Genomic DNA, 19,201 nt, shown 5'->3' on the forward strand with positions numbered 1-19,201 from the left:
CAACATATGAATGACAAAATATAGAATTATCTGCCTTAGCGTTTATTCCTAAACTATACATTAAGGCTCAGAGAGAGAAAATTTTTTAATACAAAAACAAAGAAAGGAGATCTAACAGGTTAAATTGGCTGTAGGTCAATCTCACTGCAAGGCAATAGAACATGGAAAAAATATTTGGTCTAACCACCAGAAATCAGTGTGTGTTGCAGATTTCTGGAGGAGGCTTTTCTTCATTCTTACATGCAGAATCCTGCCAAGTGTTCTTAGCACAGCCATATGCATCCACTTGATACAAAATTGAGAGTAACAGGTTCACAGAGCTCTTATCTTTAACAACATACAGAAATTCATAAAAGACATTTCTGGCGAACCAAAATGAAAACAAAAGGGCAGCTACAATTCCCACTACCCTCAGAAATATGGCATCCAACTCTTTAGAGATGGGCAAGGCTGGAACAGTTACAAATCCCAGTACAAACTAAGTCTTCATTTCGATTTATAAAACGTTTACTAATGTCAATACAAAAGAAAAAGTAAAGTTATTTCTCAATCCTCAGGTGAAAACTCTCTGACAGACCAGAAACTCAGCCCAATAAGCAGGAATTTCTCTGCTGATTCAGCCACTCATAATTACTGGAGACCCCATCTCCAAGAAGAAAGATTCCTGGCATTCCATTCCAGAAAAGCTGCCATGGTTTTCAAAATACAAAGTTTACTGGAAGTAAATAACTTCCAACAAGACGTCTTCAAAGTAGAAAAATGCAGCTGCTAAACATGCTTAAAAAAAACCAGACTTGGCTGTATAAACATTTCTTCAAGAATCCATTGTGTGCAGTGACTGCGCCACTGTCCCTGGACGCAAACAAGAGACAACAGTCTGTAGCTTAACGCTACCCCTCCAAAGAACTGTGCAGGAGATAACCCTGGAGAAAGATTACACCTTTATTAATAGTAAAAATGGATACATTTCATTTTTAGAAATTTGATCATGTCATAAGCAGTAAGAGTGTGTGTGTGTGTGTGTGTGTGTGTATATAACTGATGTATAGAATTTATCTTTATCAGGCTGTGAAATCATTTGTAACCACATCTTTCCTTGTGATTGTACATAATATAGTTCTTAAACGATGCCAGCCTACATCCTCCTCATTTCTAATCAAAGGAATTGTAAGTGTCACAGTCCTCCTTCCGGCTGATACGGCTCTTTGTTTTTGTCATAAGGGAGACTTCCCATAACCAACGTGGGGTCATCTGTTCATCATGGGAAACTGTGTATTACTGATTCTCTTCCTTGGCTGCTCCTGGCTGTTGGCAGCAAGAACTCTGCAGTTCTGGCTCCCACCTGTCTCAGACTGTTGGGAGCTTCTCCTTCTTCGAATTGTGCGGACAGGTTTTTGCTCCAGGCTAGACATTACTGCTGTCCTGATTTCTTCTCCTTCTGGAAGCTAAAGCTTGTTCTCCTGCTCAGTTTTCTTTGTTTCTGAGCAAAATAATCTGCTCTGGCTGTACTTGCTCGGGATTCTAGAATATAGTTAACCTGGAAAACACATAACAAAATTTCATTTCATTCTGGTGGAATGGCCTGAGAACACACAAATCTTCACATCACTGAACAATGATTCACTTAAACCCATCCCCAGAGTGATACCAATGAAAAGAACAAGGTAGGAACAGCAAAGAACATTCAAACCCCATAGTCAAGAAAGTACTCTTCTAATTTCGGGCTTGCTGACCCTCTGGTCTTGTCACCTTACAGGAATGGCTGTGCAATGTTACTGCTTGTAGCCTTCCACCATCCCTGGACGGGATGACTGCATGAGATACAATAAAAGCGCACAGGCTCACAGCACTTGCTCCCTGTTGTTCTGCCACTTGTTAGCCAAATTGCCAGATGAATGCAATAAGTCATGAAGACTCACAGTGCTGGTCTAATACATTAATAGGCTTCAATAAAAGGTTTTATCAGCTTTAATACAAAACATTCTCTCTTTATGATGTTTGCATACTCAGCTAATCTCATACTTTCCATGTATTTTGGCACATATTACTTGATGAAAGCATTTTTAAATGATATTTAACAAGCCTACTATTCACTAAATTTATTATCTCCAGTGCTTTCTGATAATCACATAGATAATTTTAATGGAAGGTTAATGCAAGAATCAAAAGATAAAAATGCCCTTTGGTCTGCCATTAGCTGGTTAATACGCCGTGGCTTAAAACTTGCACAATTTTATGCACTGTAGAGTGTTTCACTTTCATTGCATATTACAGCTTAAGGCATAAAAATATAGCGAGTTTTCATGGTCAATAAAGCCTCAGTCTTTGTCACTTGATCATGTAAAGAACCTAATTTGAAAAGTCTGATTTCTCGGCATCTGTTAACGCTTGCAGAATGAGAAAGAAATAAAGGCTTAACTCGAAAACTTATTTCTGAAACAGAAAAATGCTCTGTATAAACAAGTTACAACATAGGTACAGCAAGGTAATATATTATTGTGTTCAGTAAGATCTGTGTCCTGGACATTCATTTTACCCATATCAAGTCTGTCCTTTTGGCCTTCCAAAAATATACTGAACACTCCTGGATATATCAAGGCTTCTGGAGTGGAATAGTTTAATTTAAGACAGGTAGGGATAAAAATTCCAATGTAAAAGTTCACAATTTTAGTGCAAAAAATAGTTAAACCCATATTTTAGGGTATTAACTAAAATGCTTTATCACATGTCCGTTATTTAGCACTTCCATAACCTTTACACAGAAAATACTATTAAGCATAGGGAATAGCATATAAAAATGATCATTTAAAATTTTAAATTGCTACAAAAATAATGGACTGCAGAAGATTAAGTTTAAGCTTCCAACAGTATTATGATGGTTTGTTTCGGAAAGTAAATCAACCTGCTCATATAACAAGTCAGTATAAAAGCAAATGGTTATGATAAAATATATTTAAAACATAAAATATTTGGGGTGGAAAAATGTGTTTTCTTCGTATTGAGACGTGCATTTGGGGAAACATTTCTTACATGAGCAAGGAGAGAAGTTTGTCCTGCCAAAATTACAATCCTCTGCTTGATCCCGTGTTGAAGTCATAAACTTGGAACCAATCTGTGTCCATGAAAATTATTTTGATATCAAATCCAGGTTTAGAATTCCACTAGAGTCCTCATGAAATCTTTGAATAATATTAACACTGGCTATTAAGAAAAGCCTGAAGTGCAGTGGAAGTTTAGTTTAAATATTCCCCTTCTACTTAGAGGAAGTTCCTTTTCTTTACTCCACTGAGAAACTGCAGGAAGCTATTTGAAAGTAACTATTAAATAACTTCCCTGTTTCCAGTAATGCTAGGGTTCCCCGCTTTCCTCATCTGGTGCGTGTGTGCACCAGGCAGTTCAAAGAGCGCTATCATCAAGCACTCCTCCAGCTTTGTATTAAACGAAGCCACTACTGCTGTGAAGTTGATTCCTACTGCTCAGTTATTTAATTGCAGGTATAATTTGAAGTGTTTCTCTATTATATAAACTGCTCGCTGTGTGGGCTCAGGTACCTCACCTGTAAAATGGAGATAATAATAAACTATTTAGCAACCTCACCATGGGACAGGGAAGCTAAACTCCATGTTCATACAGTGCTTGTAGATTCTTGGATCAGAGGGGTAGCTGTGTTAGTCTGTAGTCACAAAAACAATGAGGAGTCTGATGGCACCTTAAAGACTAACAGATTTATATGGGCATCAGCTTTTGTGGGTAAATAACCCACTTCTTTAGTCCTAAGCAACTCTGCTTATGTACTTGAAGTGAGAGCTTACTGACAAATCCTGTAACCTTCCACACATGGACTAGGCTCCCAGTCACCCATCCATGCGGAGGGCACTTTTCATTGGAACACAAACGGTGGCCCTAACAACAATCATAGCAGGACAGCAGCTCGGTCCCTATGTCTGGTTTGTGCTGTTCTGGGTGCAGAGCCACCAGAAATCTGGTGGAGGCAGTGCCCTGCGAATTCTCACTGCAAAGGGGGATCCTCCCGTGACCTAAAGCCCTATTCTACCCCCAGCATTCAGAGAAGAAAAGGAGTCTGATCAGGGTATCTCCATGCCCGGGACCCTCAGCACCCATAACTGTCTCTTGGCCAGCCAGGCAGGCTTTAAAGCTGGGACAACTTGCCCCCTGACTAGCCCCAGTGTGGAGGAACATAAGGTCACTTAAAACCCCCTTTGGCTCCCCCCACCAGACTTACACTGAGCAGACCTTGGCCAGACAGGAATATCTGCCCCAGAAGAATAGTGCAAGGGCCTGGTAGTATTGTTTTTTAATTAGTCATTGGGCACAAGGCCACATCCCGCGTGGCTTGGATTTAAAACTGGTTCACATGGGAAACGAACTTCTAGGGGGGAATTACTGAAGACTGGGGTATACTGCTACTAGCACTAACGTATTTTCTAATGATTCTGAGGAGGATATTCGAAGCAACTAGTTAAAGTTTAGCAGTCACACTGTCTGTCCTGCCTATCCAGAAGGATTTAAAACTCAGGGCACATGCATCTGGGAATGGTTGGTTTCTTAAGGGTTAATTTGTATCTTAAATATTTAAATATACACCACCAATCTAAAGGTAAACACCTAACCAAGTAAACATTTGGTCAGTTCCAACTCCACAGAGAATTGACGTCTTCCAGACGATTAGCTACATCAGAGCTTATAGCAAAATATATTGTATACAGACTTAGCCTGCTGTCAGGTTGTCTGAAAAATGGATCCAATATACAAAGTCCAGAAAATTCAGTGGTAACCAAATAAAAGCCTCTCAGCATGGCTTATGCTTTGCATTATCCACATGCATTGAGAACCTTCTGAATATTTTCAGTTTTCATGTCTAGTGAACGATAAAACACAGAATTCTGGATTATATTAAATTTTAATACCCACCTTCAGGACAATTTCATTGATGGTAGCAGCATCTGATTCAAAGTAGAGGTGTTTGTAGTCATGATTACTTAGATATGTAAGTTTAAATATTGCATGACCTGGAAAGATAAAAAATACAGTGTTCACAATACTTCTCTAAAGTTTTAGCAAAGCTTGTGTGCTCGACAGAAGAAAACCACAGATGGTGATCTTAGCATACCATCCGCACAGCAGAAGGAAGTAATGAAATGCTGACAGGCTTCTCATGTCATTTCAATTTAAGGCAAGTGGTGGCTTACAGGAGCAGCTGAACTCTTTTCAATAAAGTTCATTTCCCCACTGTAGGAAATGCAAAAATCTATCAAATGGCTAGTTAGGTCCCATTCAGCCCTAGACTATATTTCAGTTAAATTACCACATTAGAACTACTTTATGAAACTACCCACTGTATAATCATCACATGTAGAAGATAAGTGTTATATTTAAGATAAAAGGCCAATTAACCCCAGAGTTATCACTGTAAAAATAAAAAACCCAGCTGCTTAAGGCTAAATAAAACAGTACTGTAATTTTAAAGAAAAAAATTCTGTAGCAATGATATTGCAAAACAGATCTTCCCAGTTAGAAACACAGCTCTTTATTCTAGGATAGCTGAAATCAAAATTTAGTCATGCTTATTAATGTACCATCTGACTGACAGGCCTTACCCCTGCTCAACCAAAGAAAATAGTTTTACTGGTTAAATTGGCAACATTTTGGTGGCAGGTAGGCAAATCTCTGGCTGGCCTAGGGGAATGGCATGGAAGCTGGTGATCTTTAAATTAATGTGAACAGGGCAGATGTCCTAATGGCAGAACTCACAGGAGGGCAAAATGTCCTTTACCATACGAACATGAATGGTTTCAAAATTAAAACTCAATGCATTCTGTATGTAAGCTTTTTCATCAGTTTTCATTTAATTTATTCAGTTCAAAGGTCAAAGTTACTAATCCAGAAAGTAACAGCCACATTACTGTAAATTCACTTCTTTCCCGGAGGAAGCCGTATTTGCAATCTTATTTACGTTATCTAATTCTTCAGATCTTCAAAAAAATCAACTGATATATGCTAGGAAACCATGGCCAACAAATTTGAGACCTCAGTATTTTATCATGGCATGTTAATTAAGCACCATTATGATGCACTAATCATGAATATAAATTCTCTATTGAAAAATTGGCTAATAATTAAAAAAAACTTTAAATCATTTGACAAATGAAGCTTTGGTGGTATTAAAAATGCTGGAAGTCTCAGCTACAGGCTAATCAGTATGTTAATTAATTCACGGCTGGCTACTGCTAAGGACTGAATTCAGCATCTTTTAACATTCTAAGAGTGCAACTACACACTCACTATTCATGGAGACATGATATAACTTTGTAAATTTTCAACGTTCATGGCTTTTTATGGTATAAGGTGATGTTACACACTGGAATTTTAAAATATGGCAGAAACTACAGGCCAAGAATCCAAAGGGCTCTATTCACTGCTGGTAATGGGCTAGGCTTCTTTGCAGCTCCTGAGAATGCACATATCGAAACTGGTCCTACCTGGAACTGTCAATTCACTAGCCTACCTGGAATGTCTCATTCTAGATTTGCTTCTCTCCTGTCCCAATGGTACATTCTCCCAGGTAGTGGGCTGTGACCATGTAGACAGACTATTCTGGGGTGTTCAAAGCACCTTTGAACAAGTCTCAAACACAGGGCAGAAATGATTGGTCAACCCCATTTTGTGGTGGGAGAGGAAGCACGGTCAGTGGGTAGGTGATGGACTGGCAATCAGGGGACATGGGCTCTGTTGCCAGATCTGCCACTGACCTGCTGCGTGACCAGGGCCTTTTCAGGGCAGGGACCGTCTTGTACTCTATCAGAGCTTGGTTGGGACCTCCAGGCACCAAATATTACTAACAACAGTAAGTAGTTGCAATGTATCAAAACCTGTATTAATTCTTCCCCTGCTCACTTGGCCCATCACACAATCTGAGGGCACAGACTGCTTAAAAGCTAAATCCTCCACGGTCCCATGGTCCCGGAAGGGTCTGAACACAGGGCAAGTGGGGCGTTCTGCTGTGCAGAGAGCAGGGGACTGCCGCAGGAGGCCCTCCTGGGGGAAATTCAGGAGGTTGAGGATGGAGCAATGGTGTCACCAGTGGATCGAGTATATGGAACTCCCTGCAGAGCAGCCTGCATTGAGAACGACGGGGTGGGAGTGGGGGTGAGCTTTACCCTGTCTCCAGCTCAAACTACCTAAACTCCTTCCACCCATTTAAGGGCTTTTCCTCCTGTTTTCCTCTCAAAACACATGTGAATATGCACAATGGGCCCAGATGCAAGCTGCAAATACAACATCTCTTCTCTCTCTCTCTCGCACACGCACCCATCTTCGGTGAGAAAGAACAACATTAAATTGCTACTTCAATTCTCTATTGCAGAGGCACAAACTACATATTATATGAAGAATTAAAAGAATCACTAGCAACGTGCTTTTCTCAATCCCTGCAGTCCTACAGTATATTAACAGGAGTAGATAAGCCATAATACTATACGGCAGAATATTAATAAAAAAGAATAAGTGAGACAATAGGCTTGCTTGAAATATTGAAAACAGGCCAGTGTCACAGGGAAACCTTCCCTAGCCCCCTCACCTCTTGTTTAAACACATGATTTATTCCTTTTTTTTCAGCTGCAGTATTTATACAGCCGACAGAAGCAGAACGTAGAACTTTATTTCAAGCACTTACTTTTGGATTTTAAAGAGTCATCCTTTTCAATGACAATTACAGAGCAATACATGTCAATAACACTTTTATTGTGCTGTGTAACAGGAGGCAGAGTTCAATCCATCCCCACAGACATGTCTGGCTGCCCCCAAGTCCTCCTGGAGGAGCACAAGGAGGAAAGATCTAGCTTTTATGCCCAGCATCACCTTGTTTCTACACTAGCAGCACTCAGTAATATTTTAAAAAGAGGCACGTTAGTGAAGATGGAAACAAGTAATTGGTTACCCTGAGAACAAAGAGTTTATGTTGTGGTGTGAAGGTCTCTTGAAAACACCATAAAAAGAACTGAGCTTCTCCATGAAATAGAGAAAATTAATAAGAAAGCCCAGCACAGAATGTGATGGGCTGCCCAGAACTATCTGGTGGAGCCAGCAACCTAACCACACGACAGCTTGTTCAACGGGGCCTGCACCACTAGAGCAGCCGGCTGGAGCATTTGCAGGTGCAGCACATTGTGTTCATGCTCCATCGGTTAGGGCTGCCGCCCGATTTCCTGCTTCAGAAAGCAAGCGCCAATTGAGACATCGCTGATTGCAGAGAGAGTGAAACAAAATGGTCTCATGCCCCTAAAAGGAACCCCAGCAATTTGGGGCTATCTGTGGTTAATAAAATGGCAAGTCTAGTTACCGCCAAAGTTTAGTATAAACACCTAATGGCTAGTTTGTGGAAAGTATTTGTATAATCAGCAATATAGTGATGCCATGGGTTTATATACTCTGACAGGTGATTTACAAAACATTCCTTTAGAAGGTTGCATTACAGTATTATGCTTATGTGCTTCCACATCCACATTATACTGTTCACTATGTGAAATATTAGTTCATTGAAACAATCAACTGGCACTTTGTTTTGTTACTATTCTGGCCAGATGGAATTTATGAATTGTGAGGGATGGATTGATTTCCATTTCCAAGAGTACTTAAATATGTGATATACAGTTCTAAACCCTCTTAATGTCACCCTTGGTAATTCAGAGATCAATACAAATTTCAATATTTTTATATTTCTATATAAAGAACATCTGAAGACAAATGAGCTCTACTGTACCTTGTAGAATTCAGATAGCACGGCCTCCTATGAACAGCTTGGTTATAGTCAATTCTTTTAAATAAGCCTTGCCTGCCCTTTAATGTATATGGTTGAAATGAATATGTTCTGCTCCAGCCCAAGATCTCTGGCATTGGCCTTCCCTTCCCTTCTTCTGAGATCCCAGAGAAATGAATGAAACGTTAAACACTAAAGAGCCATAGCATTCATGTCTGGACATCCAACCCCTCAAAACTGGGAGATGTTCAGAGCTTGTTTGACCCAACAGAAGTCAGCTCTATTACCACCACATTGTCATTGTATCCCCTCATGTTTGATGAGGAAAATATACTAGACTCATACAAATGGCTATTTACATATGTTCTCTTTAAAGAACATTCTATTATCCTGTTCACATTCTAGAGCTAAAACATGCTGTCAAATTTCACCATGAAATTTTGAAGAATTTCAGTTTTTACAGTAGTTGGGAAATTTTCTCTATAATTTCTGGAAAATACAAGTTGTGCTTGTAAAAATGTATAAAAAGCTTTGAAAAATACATATTGCTTCCATTCACATAAGAGAAAGAAGCTTTTCACTTTGACAGAAAAAGACATTAAGCCCTTTTATGAGGAACAATTTTTCACCAGTTTTACTCTGAGTGGAAATGTTTTTTCCCCAGAGCTCAGATGTTACCAACAACTGCCAATTTTACTCTTTTTAAAATTATGCACTATCTGAGCCTAGCACAATGGTGCCTTCATCCCTGACAGGGCCTTTAGGAGCTACTACAAGCCAATACTGTATAATAATAATAATAATAATAATCTGGACAGCTCTTCAGTTTATTTAACTGGATGTAGTCACCCACCCTGGAAAGGTGCATCTGTTTAGAAGGCGAGTCATATTTCAGAAGCAATGACTACAACAGAAATTACGGGTGAAATCTTGGCCCCACTGGAGTCAATGGCAAAACTTCCAGTGTTCACTGCAGTGGGCCAGTAGGTCACCCGACATAGCTGCTGTAAAGTACACCTCACAACAAGGAGTTACGTAAGTGAGAACAACGGACATGTCACCCGACATAGCTGCTGTAAAGTACATCTCATGACAAGGAGTTACGTAAATGAGGACAACGGAGTATAATATGATGCCCACTAATACAAAGTTTAAACAGGCAGCTGTACTTTTTCTGGTTTATTCATTTCTTTTGGGGACTTGTGTATTCTGAGAACACTTTCTCCATAACTCAGGCCCTTTACATTCCATTACCATCTGTTTAAGGAAACATTACAGTGGGAGCCTCCTTCCCAGGATCCGTGAAAGCAGAGCTGTAATTAAGCATGTGCGGCATGTGACCATTTTAAAGTCACATTGTGTTAGCTATTTACACATGGGGAATTTTTTCAGTTTTTATCCTTTCAGAAATGATATCAAAGGCAGAAATCTAATAAAGGTTTTTGCATGAACTATGAAAACTGAGGTGGAACTCAGGATTGCCCAAAACCTCTTCACCAGCAACCTTGTTTTGGAAAGAAATGATAAATAAATCAAAATGCACTAAGCAGTGCTTCCACATGGCAATCGCCTCCTTCATTGCGTCTGCACCTCATCAATCACACTATTGTCTGCTTGAAAGGCGAGCCTTGTAAATGTCATATCCACTCAAGCCCAAGGAGAAGCGAATCAAAATGCAGCAAGGAGTTTTAATTGGATAGTGTAATTAAACTAAAAAACCCCAGCAGACTAGCTTTGACAGGATAGATGAAGACCCCTTTTAATAGGGCTACGAAACATATTTGTTAAAAGGATGAAGCAATGCACGTCCTGATTGGGCTCCAGAGTACTTTTATGAGAAGGCTATTCAATAACGGATGTATTTAATGAGTTAAAGCTAAGCTCTATTTTGTACTCAGGCAGGACTTTATCTTACTGTATGCTAATACATCACAGGGTTGAATTTATTAATAAAGAGTTACCCTTAAATTAACAATCCACAGCTACAATATTATAACTATGTAACTATAACCTGCTATATATCACACATCACGAACTGCTCACCGCAAACGGAGTCTCCATTATTTACTATAGTAAATAGTTGTCCATGCCAGTCATTAATTCGTAGGCATGGACAAAATCCTATAATTTGCCTTGCAACCAACCACTTTCTCTGGTGGATCAAGCTTTACACAGTTAATGCCAACCCTACATGGGGTGACCTTCTGGCATTGCCAGTGGTACAATAAAAGCAGCATCAACCTCTGACCTACAGTATGCTGCATATGGAGCACAGCTGGTCATTATGTTAGGATAGCTCTGATTTTTAGCCATGTCCCCATCTAGCCTCCAATGATTTGAGCCCACAGTGTCCTGCAGACACAATTATAACTACAAAATCACGTGTACTTATTCACACCTGCACTTGCACCCATTTAGATCTCTACCTAGCTATTTTATGAGTGCAAACAATTGTGTCCATGTTGAATTACAATTGCTGTTATTGTCGGTGCCATGTTATCCCTGGAAAGGACCATAACTCTGGTAACAAGCAAATAAGCAATATTGTATTCACAGCAACGTCATTCACAAAACAGCGCCAGTAATTACTCTTGCTCCACTGAAGGGATCCAGGGCCCAGTGTGCTAGATATTAGATAAACTTGCTGACGAGGTGCTGGGTGCAGATCTGAGCACAGGATGTTCATGGCAAGAATGCACTGGCTAAAAGAAATCGTTCAAACATTCCATTCCATTTAAACAAAAGTGAGAAGCTGTTTAGAACTCTGTGGTCTAAAAGAAGTGACTGTGTGCTCTTACACTTGTTTAAACAAAACATTCTATATGCTTCGTATTAAGCTTTTTAGTTGGTCTTCTAATCATTTTTTTCATAATCCAACAATAAAATCATTAATTTAATATTATGCAATGTATATAATCTGGAGGAACATGATACTGAATTAAAACATCAAATACATTTAGCTTTAAATGAAAACTATATAAAAGCATTTCAGCCATCAATTTGGCTATCACTTACAGCCAGTATGAATTCTGCTGGAAAAGCTATTTTCGTGCAGATGTGGAATTCAATGGGAAAGACTGACTCGTGTAGCAACATCAATCAAAATGTCGGCTCTGTTGGCAGCTATCCACAGTAAGGCAGGTTCAAAGGTCACAGGATAAAGAAAAAGCCAAGCTCTGGTTCAGCTCTAATATCTTCTCGGTAGAAGTCTTGCAAAGGTACCTACCCCCTTCTGTATCAGGCTGCTTTCATTAATCTTCTTGCCATCTTCTTTAACTAGTCATGCAGAACCGCTCGATAGCAAGACATAGAATGGGGAGGCCGTATGTCTATTACCGGGTTAACATTCTGTTAAGCCCCAGTGCAACAATGGAATAGGAATTTAAAGAAAATCTTAAACTGCAGGGTTCAATGCAGGCAATTAAATTACAACTTGAAATTACCAATATATTTGTGACCTACAGAACAGAATGCTTTTGTTTAACCCACTTTAGGATTAAGGCTACTCCAGCTAACAACAGCAATCCTTTTAGTTTAATAAAAACTAGGATGATAAAGAATCATTATTCAGTAGTTTGAATTTAATTAGCAAATGAAACAGATTTCTGCAGATCTTGGCAAGTACTTAGGAATGGAAAAAAGATTCATTCAATTTGGAGACCACAATTTTACCAGACTAATTTATCCTCAATTCTACCAAAAGGCCTTTCTTGAAACTACTAATCCCCTCAAAACTTCGGTGCCTGATCAATGTTTTCTTTCTGCAGATGTTGTGGTAAACTGGTAACCCTAAACCTTAACAGGGACAGCAACATCATGCATCGATCACAACCCACACTTTGTCTGTAGTGCACTTTTTAAAAATAGGCAAGGGTCTGTGGCACTGAAGTTTTACCTGGGTTCAAATAATGTAAGACAATAACATAATCAAATTTCCTTTAAATTACACTATTGCAAGGGGACAGAATTGTATTAAACCTATTACGTTGCTTCCTTAAGACTTTATATTATGTACACTTAATTGAGATACAGAGCTCTCTTCAGCTATAAAAATGACAGCTACTTTATTAAGGTTTAAATCTTATTTCTTAATGATGGGGTGCTTCCTTTCAAGATTCAAAACCTGCAGAATCTTTTGTGATAATCAGACTGAACTTGATTTAAACAAGCACTTTATACAGTGTTTGCAGATTCGATTGGTACTGGGTTTAACTAGTAAGGCCATTACCTCTTCTCCCTGTTTGAATTCATGAGGCCTGACTTAATTTTAATTCAGAAATAAGACACTAATGCTGGCCTAGTACAAGGGCACACAACAATTCTCAGACATACCCAGCAAACTAGAAATTGAAGCTATTTCAAAACAATTCTATATATTTGCACATTGACTTTAGTTAGATGCAGCCCTAAGTTTTGGGAACTTGTGATAAGAGAAGTTTCAACTCCTTACCCCAACTCCCAAAATTCATCTGTAAATATTCAAAAACTTCATCTCTAAAGTTGCAAAGTTCCACGTCCTTTACCACTCACAGGGGTATGGCTATAAATCTTCACTGCATGAACTTACTTTCCAGTGAGACATTTGAGTTTAAAGGAAAGGAAGCTATACTGTCCCCCCACCCTCTTTAGACCCCATTGCTATTTAGACATCTTTTCAAAGAACTCTCTCTGGAAACCCTAGGGTCTCCATACTCTGCAAGACACAGTAACTGTAGCCATGTTAGTTACCTGCATACTTTTGGGAAATTTTTGCATACATCTTCAATCACACTGATCACAATGACCAAACTGCTTTGACTGTAGCACTCACATTAACATGAAAAACTGGCCATAGTTGGAAGTTTTTGAAAAACATCTCTCTCTGTTCAGAGCTATGACAAGTAAGTCTAGCAGTGCAGTGAACAACTTCATTATAATCCAACTGCTAATGTCTACAGAAAGCAGTCAGTTTAACAAAACATCCGGTATGTTTTCACACAATATAACTGTAGGGCACTGTACAGCCACTGTTACATGTTGCAGTGTGCTTCTGAAAGACCAGATGGAGCACGCTTGTGTTACAAGAGATAAAAACACGGAAACAAAATATATTGCAGAACTCAAAAACCTTATCTTTTCTCAGCCTCTCTTTCGTTGTAATAATTCATTCAAGGAAAGCCCCAAGAATAATTTTTGATGTAAACTCTGCTACAAACATATATCACTATGCTGATAAAAATCACAGGCAAAACTTAGGAAATATAGTGAGTTTCATTCCTTTACTCTGCTAAAATAACTTTTGGTCTTTTAAAATTCAATAGATACTGATCTGCCACTAAGAGTGCCCCAGAATGTATCATCCTGGGATGTCACACCACATGTCTTTTGTATTGCCCCATTCTGGGGCATCTTTACTGGACCTGGTAGAGGTGCAGATTTCAGGAAGAAGAAAAAGAATTATTTTCACCCTTTAAAAGTAAATAAAATCTATTTTAATATGGAAATTGTAGGGATTGTGATGTGAAGGGAGAGAATCAAAATCTCCAATATTGCAAAGGTATATTTGCTATCTCCCATCCGCAACCTAATGTCCACCACTCCAAGCCATCTTCTTGCTAGCTCCTTACTTCTCTGGAAGGAGTTGGTTTGTTGTAGTTGGGCACAAGTGCTACCTCTGCAGTGCTGACAGTCCCAATAGACTCCCCCCATCATTCCAACTGCAGACCAGATGGAGATCTTTTGGATGCAAACGAGTTTAGGGACATATGACGCCTGCTAGGCTAGTGTGGTATGAAGGCCATGACTTCTGTGACAAAAACCTAGACTTTCAGGACTGGATTTTGAGATACAGCCTGTTTTTGGGTGTGTGCACAATTCTGAAACCACAGTTTTTTTGCCACAGAAATTGTGGCTGCAAACCCACAAGTGTATTTATGAAGCTGGGTTGACATCTGGCTGCAAGTCAAGCCTTCAAGGATTTTGTCAAGAATCGCACATTTTGTCACACCTGTGGTTGACTGGCCAATCTTGCTGCTAAAGCTCTGCTCTGGAGTCCTCTGAAGAGAAGGCGAAGCAATTTCAGACTGCCTGGCCATTAAGGAAGCTGTACCTCAGGATCACACTCACACTGAGTACAGTGACAACTTGCTGGAGGGATGGGGGAGAACGATTGGCTTGACCAGAGATACAGAAACAGGGGAGGCGAATGAAGTGGCGATTCCAAGGAGAATATTAGCATAATCTTTAATAAAAGCTGTGCACCCACAATCTCATCCCTCCAAAGTAATGTGACAAACTCATTACCCTAGTAAGTGCACGTTATGTTTTCTCTATCTCACTGCTACACTAAGGGTCTTTTACTACCATCAAACAAAGCATGTATGTAATAACATCTATAATATATATAACTTCTTTGTCGTTTTGCATCGTTATGATTTGGGGTCACTATCAACAACTATCTATTTTTCGCCTGTGCACAAACAGCTTGTTGTCCTGTTAGTTCTTTTAATAATCGATGGTACAAATACTACAATGCAGCATTCAACCAAAACATTCAGGCCTCAAGCTCAACCCAGACCTCACTTTGCTGTCTGGTGAAACACTGGGGTCCTATTGCATGCTTTCCAGTTACCAAAGAATTCACTTACTGCCCTGGTTCTTAAATATGGCCACTGTTTTGCTGAAACGGAATTCTCTGAGTCAGGTCATGATCTCAACTGTACTGACCCCAGGACTGCAGCTATTTTGGGATGTGCTGATATGCTGTGTACATTTGAGATTAAAATCTACCTCTAAGAACATGTGTTCTTTAAATTCATTCAAGCTGCTACCCACAGGGCTGCTACAATAAAAGTTCAAAAGCAAGTGCAATAATGTTGGGAAATGTATCACAGCCAAGGGGTTAAACCTTGGATCACAGGAAATAGCAATTTCCTGATGGAACACTATTGGTGGATACTGATGCCAGGACAAGAAATACTTAAACGGGGTCAGACCTTCAGTCTACAGTAAGTAGCACTGAAAGGCCCTCGTTAAAATGATATCTGTACATAACACCCTCTACTATAATACAACCAAGTCCGATATAAAGAAATTTCATATAATGAATAAAACACACCTATGGAAAGAAAAGGACATGGTGGCAATATATTCTCTTGGCACCTAGCACATACAGCGGGAGAGAGGGAGAGAGCAGAGAACATAAATAAAAAGCACTACTCACTTGGGCTTTTTTCTTCCGCAAGGTCACAGGCGCAGAGGAGTTCAGAATCGATCGAAATGGGTTTCTGCTTAATCCAAAACTTAGTGCTGGCCTTCTGATTAGTAACAGGGTCTATCTCTACCTTGTCTCCAGAGATACCTGAGAATCAGAGGGAATAAAAAGCACAACAGTGGATTGTGTAAGTGATTTCATATCAACCATTTGACACACTTTATAAATCGTATGTAGGATCAAAGTATATTGTCCTTTTGGGCTTTTCAAAAGAGCAGGAGTGTTTGAAGCCAAAAGCAAAGTAATTATCAAACTGTATACATAACCTGTATGTTGCCCTCCTAGCTTGCTAAAAAAGCACTATAGCAAAAAAAGAAGTGTCAGGAAACACATTTCACAAATATGTAAGCACAGCTGTTCTGAGAGTGGCTGCTAAATGGATTATAAGGTTTACAGAAAGATGCACCTCCTGTGTTTTTTTTTTTAAATCACCACTATTAGTGTGTGTATATTTATTTACATAGTGTGTGTGTGTGTGTGTGTGTGTGTGTATATATATATACACACACACACACACACACACACACACTATGTAAATAAATATATATACACACACACACACACACACACACACACACACACACAGTCTCAGAAGACAACATCCATTGGTAGTATTTGTTTGCTATCCAAACAGATTCTTCCAAAGGAGGATGTCCAGTCCTGGAGATTGTGTGCATTTTTACACTTCCAGCAATTTAGAGCCAACCCTAATTAGGTAACTTTGAAAGCAAGTAATGGATTCTGTAGCTCCTGGCACGGAATTTGCCTGTTTATGGGCATGGGCTTCCCCAGATGGCTGCACACTACACTACTATGTGTCTAGGTGAAATGGATGCACACACAGCACAGTAACACTCAGGGGAAGAACATGGAGCAGAGAATCCTATACTAGACAAATCCTGAGAGTGACTGTAGAAAATGTTAACAATATTATCACTTCAAATTTTATTTCTGAACTTGTGAAAGAAGGAGCAAGAAGAGTTAACGCTGTGCTGGAATCTACCCTGCAATACACACTGTAATTTATGGCAGTCTTTATCACAGTATTACAAAGCAACAGCCTTGCTGTGCTGCACTGAAGAGTACAGGAGCTCATTGTTTAGTTTACAATTACAAGTCTCTGTTGACATGACTGAACAAGCCTCTCCGTATCCCTTTCATAGGGAGACCTGTGTGGAGCCTTAAAAGTAATTACATTTTTAGGTCATGAGTTACAGGTCAAGGTCACAATGAAATGGGGAAAATGGAGCAAGCGTATAAAAAGTATTTAAAATAATATGTTGCTGCTGCTTCTCTGGGAAACTAGCAGAGATAAACGTTTCCCTTCTAAGGCCTTTGGTTCAGATACTTTGGAAAATGCTATGCCAGGTTTGGCTGGAGTGTAAGGAAACCTTATTTAAACAGGAGATAATAAAAGAAAAATATGATGCTAGGTTAAAACTATCTAAAACCTCTACCTCCCCCCTCTCAAAAATGAAACCCCAATTGATACTTAAAAATCCGTTTCATTTGTACTTTATTCAATTATAAAACCCAAATGCACAGACAGCAAAAGGCAGATGCACAGAGCATGCATGTTGCTACGGTCCTTTGCACAAAATGTAAAGTAACCTTCGTTTTAACCCTGGTCATTACAATATGGTTTACAGAACGCCACAAACAATTTTTACTTTTTGATTCAGCAAATTCATCAATTTGTCCTTAAACATCCCTCACATCACAGATACCATATTTCAATTAGGCAGCGTGTCAAGAATTTAATTGATGCCAGAAGTGTTAGACCTAGATAATTTGAGCAGACTGAAGCTATATCAGGAGATCCACTTTATTAGAAGATTTCACTCTAGAAAAATTTTATAACCCAGTTTTATTTTTTATTTCAGTGTAATCAATAATTGGCCAAAATCTAGACATTTTCTGCCTCTCAAAGAAAATTATATTTGAAGTTGTTGATGAGAGTTTTTATTTTTATGCTTGAAAAAGTCGAGACAAGTTCTACAAAATAAATGTACAAATCCTTTATGGAAAATAATCCTTTTCTTCCTCCCTGCCTAAAGCAAACAAAATATCATCGCCACTGGAAACAGCTTTTAAAAATTTCATTCTATGGTCCTGCAACTCCAGAATTCACAGTCAGTCAATATTGTTAATGTACCTTGTTAATTTGATCGGATTTGTCAGGTAACGCCACTGGAAAATTATATAAAACTGTTCCAGATGAACAGATGATAGTGACATGAATTAAAGTGATAGAACAATAGTGGAATATAAACCAGAAATGACACCCAAAGTGGCTGCTGATTTATTGCCATACCGAGTTTGGTTCTGGGCTTCCATGTATATTAGTGCTACAAATCTGGGTCCATTTAGCAGAGAGATGCTCATACATACATCACCAGCTCCTGCTCCAAGCCAAGGTCACTCCCCATTGCATCAATCTTTTCAACAGAGGCTACTTCACAACGCATGGATTTTGTAACCATCTCAGATGTAACAGACTTTCCTCCTCTTTCATCTTTCCTTTATCATGTAAAATACACTTTAACTTCTATTATTTTTATCTGCAAATTGTTGCTGTATACTTCATCTATTATTTCTGTATCTCGGCATCATTTGCTTTAGCCTGCACACATCCACAGCAGCACATTCTTTGTCAGTGCTGTCTTTTTGTGTGTTACTGTGCTCCAATATGCATGTATTTGAACCCAAAATCTGTGGAATATTAGCTAGTTCATAAAGCTTAGGCAGTTTCTGCTTTACTGTCTGAATTAGTCACATTCACAATCAAGTTAAATGTATTATTCCTTTCCAATTTTCTTTAATGCACCTATTTTAGCAAAACAAATGGTACAGATACAACAACCCAGCACTACCGTTTTGTTCTTGCTGTTTTCTTTGCTAGGGTCTGGAATGGGCCATTTTAATAACATACTTTGCCAGCAATAATTTTTCAAATCCATATGCCTCCTTTAGTTTTGATAACATAGTGCACAAATAGATACATCTTTTCCTTACTGCATGCTGGAAACGGAGTAGAAATGTTGACAATACAGAACATGTGCATTATAATGTGACACAAGTTAATCCTAAAACCCCAGACCCTGTGACTATTGTGACTAAAGCTTTCAGCTCTAATAAAAAGTCAGCCACAGAGTGGTCATTTCTTCCCTCGA

The 19,201-nt window shown here is 39.1% G+C and overlaps 1 protein-coding gene across 11 annotated transcripts in view; it reads right to left on the reverse strand.

The window, feature by feature from the left end:
- Positions 1 to 924: 924 nt before the first annotated feature.
- The window catches only part of MAPKAP1 (MAPK associated protein 1), a 154,569-nt gene continuing 136,292 nt past the window's right edge, over positions 925 to 19,201 (reverse strand). For all 11 annotated transcript variants that reach the window (XR_010593586.1, XR_010593585.1, XR_010593584.1 and 8 more), the window contains 3 exons: positions 15,978 to 16,115; positions 4,933 to 5,030; positions 925 to 1,537 (listed from right to left, as the gene is read on the reverse strand). Coding sequence is in view for 6 of the 11 variants with exons in the window: in XM_008172297.4 (XP_008170519.1) it covers positions 1,412 to 1,537; positions 4,933 to 5,030; positions 15,978 to 16,115 (362 nt within the window). In the remaining 5 variants the exon portion in view is untranslated. The remainder of the gene's footprint in view (positions 1,538 to 4,932; positions 5,031 to 15,977; positions 16,116 to 19,201) is intronic.

The sequence above is a fragment of the Chrysemys picta genome, chromosome 18 (genome assembly GCF_011386835.1).
Source record: "Chrysemys picta bellii isolate R12L10 chromosome 18, ASM1138683v2, whole genome shotgun sequence".
Classification (NCBI taxonomy): domain Eukaryota; kingdom Metazoa; phylum Chordata; order Testudines; family Emydidae; genus Chrysemys; species Chrysemys picta.